This window comes from Rosa rugosa, chromosome 1 (assembly GCF_958449725.1).
Source record: "Rosa rugosa chromosome 1, drRosRugo1.1, whole genome shotgun sequence".
NCBI lineage: Eukaryota > Viridiplantae > Streptophyta > Magnoliopsida > Rosales > Rosaceae > Rosa > Rosa rugosa.
The window spans coordinates 40461635-40468149 of record NC_084820.1 but is presented as its reverse complement, the minus strand read 5'-3'; the positions used below and the strand labels follow the sequence as shown (position 1 = coordinate 40468149).

The following is a 6515-nucleotide window of genomic DNA, read 5'->3' as shown; positions in this document are numbered from 1 at the left end:
GAGCCTCTCTTCTTTCTTTTACAAGAAAAAATTAATGAAAAGCTACACAGTTGATAAAAAACTTCATAGTCAAGGATCGAAAAATCGATAATATCTTCGAAATTTTTGTTTTTTTATATCCGATTTGGGATTGCTTCGCTTTTAAAAAAAATCAGCTTTTGTTCAAAATTTTAGATTTTATTGTGTTTGATGAATAAATAAAAAGCAGCTTTAATTGAAAGTTATAGGTCACTGGCAGCAGATTTTAGAAGCAGCCTAGAGGTTGCTTTTAGAAGCTACTGTGGATCAAAACACACTCTGCAGTTGTTTTATGTACTAACAGCACATTTAAAAATATTATTTACCAAACATGAAACTGTTTTAATTCACAGTTGATTATTCTCACACTCTGCAGTTGTTTTATGTACTAATAGCACATTTAAAAATATTATTTACCAAACACGAAACTGTTTTAATTCACAACTGATTATTCTCACAACACAACAGCAGTAGTTTTTTTTTAAAGTCACAGCAATTCCAAACTAGCTTTAATGCTCCCGATATATCTTTGATTTACCAAGAGAATATCGTAAGAAATTTTTGAAATTTGCCTATATTTCTAGAAATATCTCAAAAAAATATTGGAAATTTTCGCAAAATTCCTGATATTCTCCTGAAATTCCGAGATTATTGTCACCTCTTGAGATATGTGGGTTGGTCAGAAAGTATTTTGACTAAAATTGAAGCCAAATTTTGACGAGGTTGGGGTTCAAACCTGATACCTCATGAAAACTGGCCCTTGTCCTTATCCAATCCGACTAGACTATATAACATCTAAAGAGGAAAACTTTAAAAATTTATAGTCATGTATCGCGCTTTGAGTCTTTTCCCTCCATGCTTATAAATCTTCTGATTATCTAATTTGCTAACTAGTAAACATTTGGCTCTATTGAAAAAAAAAAAAAAAAAAAAAAGTTTTTCTATGTATTTCTATGGACCATTGTCTACTTCTTTTCCTGTTTGTTTGAAGACCGATATTCATTTTAATATATCTATTTAAGTGTAAAATATTATTATAATTGATAATTAACTCTCCAATCTCCTATTTAAGTCATTTTGAGATTTCTCTTGTAGAATTTTATTTCTTTGTCATGTCAGTGTATCTTTATTATAATCTAAATTACTACAATCATTATACAATTAAGTTTATCCAACACTTATTTTGAAATACTATAGATAACTGATCATATAAACATTTCATGAAAATCCTTTCAAAAAAAAAACATTTCATGAAAATTCATTAATGATTTTCATGTTACTTTCTAAATTTCCATAATTTTTTTCAAAAATTTACTTAGATCGAAATTTCCTCTATATTTCCATCGAAATTTCTATTTTTTGGACTGATCGATATTTCCTCGATATTTGATATTTTAGTACTTGGTTACGTTACACCAAGATATTTTTGTCACGACTCAATCTTATTACCCAAATATAAGTAGTCATTGTGTAATATTACCTATTTTTTAATATTATCTATTTTTTACTTTTTAATGAATTGACACCCACATTATTTCACAAAAAAGCGAGAAAAAACATAGAAGCATTGAAGATAAGCTAGGATTAGAATAGACTAGAGGAACCAATGGGAAAGCTCCACAAAACTCGGACTGTTTTTGGTCTAGGGTTTGCAATTTTTCCTTCTTGTCCGGCGGCGCTTTGACGGCGTTGGCTTGCCTCGCCGGCTAGAGGCTGCTGCCGGACGGGAAATAGATTACTAAGAAGCCTAGGAGCTTCATGGAGAGAGGTTTTGGCTTGGGGTTGGACTGAATGGTTTTTTGGCGACAAGCACCAGACGATTTCTTGGGCTCGGTGGGCGGCGGTACAACACGGGTTGAACGTCGGTGGGGCACCTCCATGATCGGCGACGTGATGGAGGGGCTGCATGGGTGGTGGCGGCGTGCTGGATCAGACTGCATCGATCGAGTTTCGTCGTGGGTTGGGGCAGCGAGGTTGAGCGATGCGTTTAGGCGGCGGCTGCACAGGGGCTGGCGTCGTTTGGCGGCGGCTGCATCCGGAGTCGGGGCGGTCGACCAGTGCGGCTGAAGAAAGACTGTGGGCTTGGGTCAAGCCATCCTTGTTTGGGCCTGAGTTTTGGGCTTCTTTCTTGGGGCTGTTGGGCTACTATTTTGGGCTTGGTTGTTTTGATCTAGGCCCAACTCTATGTTTTTAGATTTTGTCTATTACAATAATTTTCTCTTATTTGTCTGGTCTACAGAATGTTGGTATCCTACATCCAAGGAGGAAGAGTTTCTTGCTGCACCGCAATTGAGCGCATTGGCTTCGGAAGCTTTTCTTTGCTATTATTCCTAGCTAGAATATTCTTGTTCTGATAGGCTCCTGAATAAAGGAGTGGAATTGTTTTCAATGTAATGGCACCTATCACCCCTGGTGGGAACTATGTATCGTGTCATTCTGACTTGAGTTTACTATGAATGTAATCGCTATCTTCCTTGAAAAAAACAAAAAAAACATAGAAGCTGATGCTCTTAACCTATGAACTGTGACTTGATTATCAATCAGTTAGCTTGTACATGGGAGTAGAGAGAATGCTCTGAACCACCATGGTTCATGCGGCTATGAGCTTACTCTTTTTCCCTAAATACACACTTGAATGTATTAACTTCAAAGTAACTATGGCAATTGTGGTCTCAAGGAGACTATTCTTTTTACCACAAAAAAAAAAAAGGATACAATAATTACCTTGTTTATTCTTGAGAATTTCAAATCTCAACCTCTAGAGAAAGCAATTCACTTTCAAATTTATAATGCGATACCAATTTCACCACTAAGTATCAAATCTTTTGCACCAAATGATTACACATAAAATAGTACAAGCACGCAAGTACACAGAGCAAGGCAAGGCAAGACAGATCTAGCAGAATTGTTTGCATATTGGTCATTTCATAAATATTCTTAAAAACACAGGTACTTCCTGCACCAAACACACAACCTTTTGGAAGATAAATACAGGTGGAGGTGCAGCAAATTAGTTCAAACTTAAACTAAAGATAGCAGTGCAAAACATGATTAGTTCAAACTAAATAGCCAAGCATCCTCCGTCTCTTTCCAGGCTTCTTTATTTCTTTCCCCGCAGTTTAGCTCCCAGAGCTCTCTCTAACTTGCCAATTACCTGTTGGTTTGGAATAGCTTTCCCGGATTCATACTCTTGGATCACTTGAGGCTTCTCATTGATAATCTGCAAATAACTCCAGATGGTCATTAACTAAATCTGTAAAAGATGTAGTTGGTGTGCTACATAATCATCATTTATATATATATATATATATATATATATATATATATATATATATATATATATATAGAGAGAGAGAGAGAGAGAGAGAGAGAGAGAGAGAGAGAGAGAGTGAGATTTACTTGTGCAAGCTGAGCCTGAGTAAGCTTCTTATCCATACGAGCTTGCATAATAGCTTTCTTCAGCTCACTTGGAACACGCTCATCTACAATCAGAATAGATGACACTAAGCACATAGAAACAGAAAACCGCAAATAGAAAAAATCCCAAGCAACATATATCTAAAATAAAACAATGGCAACAAAATAAACAAGGACAGATCCAAACAATCACAGACAGCGCATAAAAACACCTAACTTAACATATAGAAATGTACAAAGACCAATATCTTCAGTCAGATGCACGAACAAGCATACTCAAGAAAAGTCTCCTTCGTACAGCATTCTCAATTACAGAAGCACAACTATCGGTTGTTTACATCAAAAACATTTCCACATCAAAACAGTCAAAGAAACTAAAAATAGACACACTAAGACACATGAGAGAAAGGCAAAATCAATATCAACAATTTATTTGTGCAGATAGACTACCAAAGAGGAACACTCTGTAAGCATACAACGATAAGAGGAGGATCTAAAAAGTTAAAGACATAATCTTCTTCAGCCTTCTCCCTTTTTAATTGCAGAATTGTAATAATGCAATTCAGGGAAGCTTCCATGCTAGGTACTATTGGAGGGCATAAAATATATTTTGGATTAACAGAGAAGAAAAAAGCTCAAAAGAGTAATAGATGAACACATTATAAAGTGCATGGAGATAAATTGCAGAAGAAAACAATGAATGCGGGAGCAGCTAACTGGCTCTCGCCATTGAGCATTCTTGGGAGGTCTGATGCACATTGCACCATCCCCACTTGTAGAAAGAGGTTGTTGCCAGTCTGGACATCTGAGCTCCATGCATTTCAGAATGGAACCTTACCATGCAAAGGAAATAAAACTCGAGGAATATTGTATCTTAGAAATGAACTATGCAATAAACTGGTCAAACGAAAAAAATGGACTGATGGGGTGGCCACTGCCTCCCCATTAAAGGCCTTGTGAGGATAGATGCAGACAGCCTTACCCCCAGTGGCAGAGCAGCTGTTGCCAGCTCAGACCACTGAGCTCCAGTTCACAATGGATTCTCAACATCGTAGAAGAAATAAAAACCAAAGAATGATGCGTAAACTCGTCATATGTATGCAAAAACATTATTGAAGGAAATAGTGCACCAGTGGGGCAGCTCGCTGGTTCCCACCATTGAGTTGTCGTGGGAGGATAGATTCACATAGGCTCACCAAACTTGTCCAGTTTGGACCTGGGATTCTTAACATTGAAGAAGACATAAAGATGAAGGAACAATGCGTAAAAACATCATATGTACCAAAGCTATGCTAAAACTTTATAGAAGGAAACAGTGCACCAGCGGGGCAGCTCACTGGTTCCCGCCATTAAGGGGCCTAGGGAAGACAGATACACATAGCCACACCAAACTTGTCCAGTTTGGACCCGGAAGCTCTAGTTTACAATTTACCATTGCCCCAACATACAGGGAAACAACTGGATAATTGGCAACGGACCTATTTCCTTTTTCGATTTCATGGGTGCAAACTAAAACAGTGTGGGATAAATATCTAGAGAAAAGGTTCTTTAGCTCATTCAACAAGGATAAATCAATATCATCTGGAAAGTACAAATTTCATGTATCCATAAGTGTGGTATAAAGATTAACTCACGAGCAAGAACTTCTGTTTCCTCATCGAGCTTCCTTGTGTTTAGAGAAGTGCTGCTGGAGGCAGCCTTGTTAAGTCCAGCAGTAGCTGCATAAGGATCATAAAGTAATATTTAGAATGTTAACTTCTAAAACTTATGTAGTACAACACACAAAAATAAAAGGAGCTATTATGGAAGAATTCATCTGTACTCTAAGCTGCATCAAATTGGTAAACACAACTACACGTATCACAAAAAATAAAATTACAAAGGGAAGAACATAACCCAAACACCACGCCCACCCTTTAACCTTCCAACAAAAATATAAGCACCAATTGATGCATGAATAATATCTTCGGTAAGCTCGAATTAAACAACAGATGTATTCTGATAATTTCGATAAAATTCTGCCCTAATTATACAAGAAGCATTGGCAAAAATGCAAACCATGGACATATATAGGGGTACAGTGCAATAAAAACATACAAGACATTCGAGCCAGAACAACAATTCCTTTTTTCAGAATTCAACAAACCATTATGACTACGTTACGCAAATATAATCCACAAGTTGCTTAAAAAAGACTATAATTGCATATCCGAAGCTTCTAGTTTCGGATATTAAAGTTTACTTCCTTCAATCACATAAATAGGTTTCCGGATAATAATTTCCAGGATTTCATCCACACTTTTAGCTTCAGAAATAGTGAAAACAATAAATCAATCAAGACCAAGAAAGAAAAGAAAGAGAAGGGAAGAAGATTAGATAGACCTTTCTTGACGGTTTCGATCTCGGCGCCGGCACGGCGAGCAGCGTTGACGGCTTTCTCATCCTTCTTGGCGGCGGCGTTGGGTGCCTTCTTCCGGATTACGACGGGTTCCCAGTCCTGTGAGATTGGTCCGACTCCTGACATGGCTGGCGATCTGCAGAGGGTATCGAGTGCTTGGGGGGTTTTCTTTTCTAGCTTTCTAAACTCTCTAGGGGTCTTGGTCTGGTAGCCACGCCTCGCTTCTTTTATACCGATGGCTCACTCACCCTCCCGGATTTTTTTATTTTTTTTTAATACTCAATATAACAGAAAATGACCATTTTACCCTCAATCCAATTAAAGATTTACCAACCCCTGCCACTCTGTCTTCTCTCTTTGAGAACGCCGATTCCCTCTCTCAGTCTTGTTCAATTCCCGTCTTCTTCCCCTCCAACTTTACCTCTCTCTCTCTCTCTCTCTCTCTACTTTCTCTCTCTAGATCTTACTTACTCTGAGCTCTCTCACTCCGAGTCGCCATGGCGGCTCACCGATCTCTCCTCCTTCTCCTTCCCTTACTCGCCTCCCTCCTACTCGTAATGCGGCGGCGATCACTCTCTCGTCGCGCCTCTAACACCGCTTCTCTGACGAAGCCAAGGCTCTCAAGGCCTCCCGCAGCACCGGCGACGCCAAATGGCTCGGTCGGCGTCGTTTGGCAATTACT

The 6515-nt window shown here is 38.3% G+C and overlaps 1 protein-coding gene across 1 annotated transcript; it reads right to left on the bottom strand.

The window, feature by feature from the left end:
- Positions 1-2819: 2819 nt before the first annotated feature.
- LOC133724896 (multiprotein-bridging factor 1a) lies at positions 2820-6042 on the bottom strand. The gene is made up of 4 exons (XM_062151804.1): positions 5818-6042; positions 5070-5153; positions 3418-3500; positions 2820-3238 (listed from the first exon to the last, which is right to left on the bottom strand). The coding sequence occupies exons 1-4, from the start codon at positions 5957-5959 to the stop codon at positions 3119-3121; spliced, it is 429 nt and encodes a 142-aa protein (XP_062007788.1). The 5' UTR covers positions 5960-6042; the 3' UTR covers positions 2820-3118.
- Between the last annotated feature and the right edge of the window lie 473 nt (positions 6043-6515).

Bases quoted from the DNA above. Each gene is read 5' to 3' on its own strand.
- LOC133724896 (XM_062151804.1), bottom strand. From the start codon at position 5,959: ATGTCAGGAGTCGGACCAATCTCACAGGACTGGGAACCCGTCGTAATC. The intron at 5,154-5,817 runs GTCTATCTAATC...ATCCTTATGCAG, and splicing joins GATCGAAACCGTCAAGAAAG to CTACTGCTGGACTTAACAAG. The intron at 3,239-3,417 runs GTAAATCTCACT...AGTTATTTGCAG, and splicing joins CTCAGGCTCAGCTTGCACAA to ATTATCAATGAGAAGCCTCA.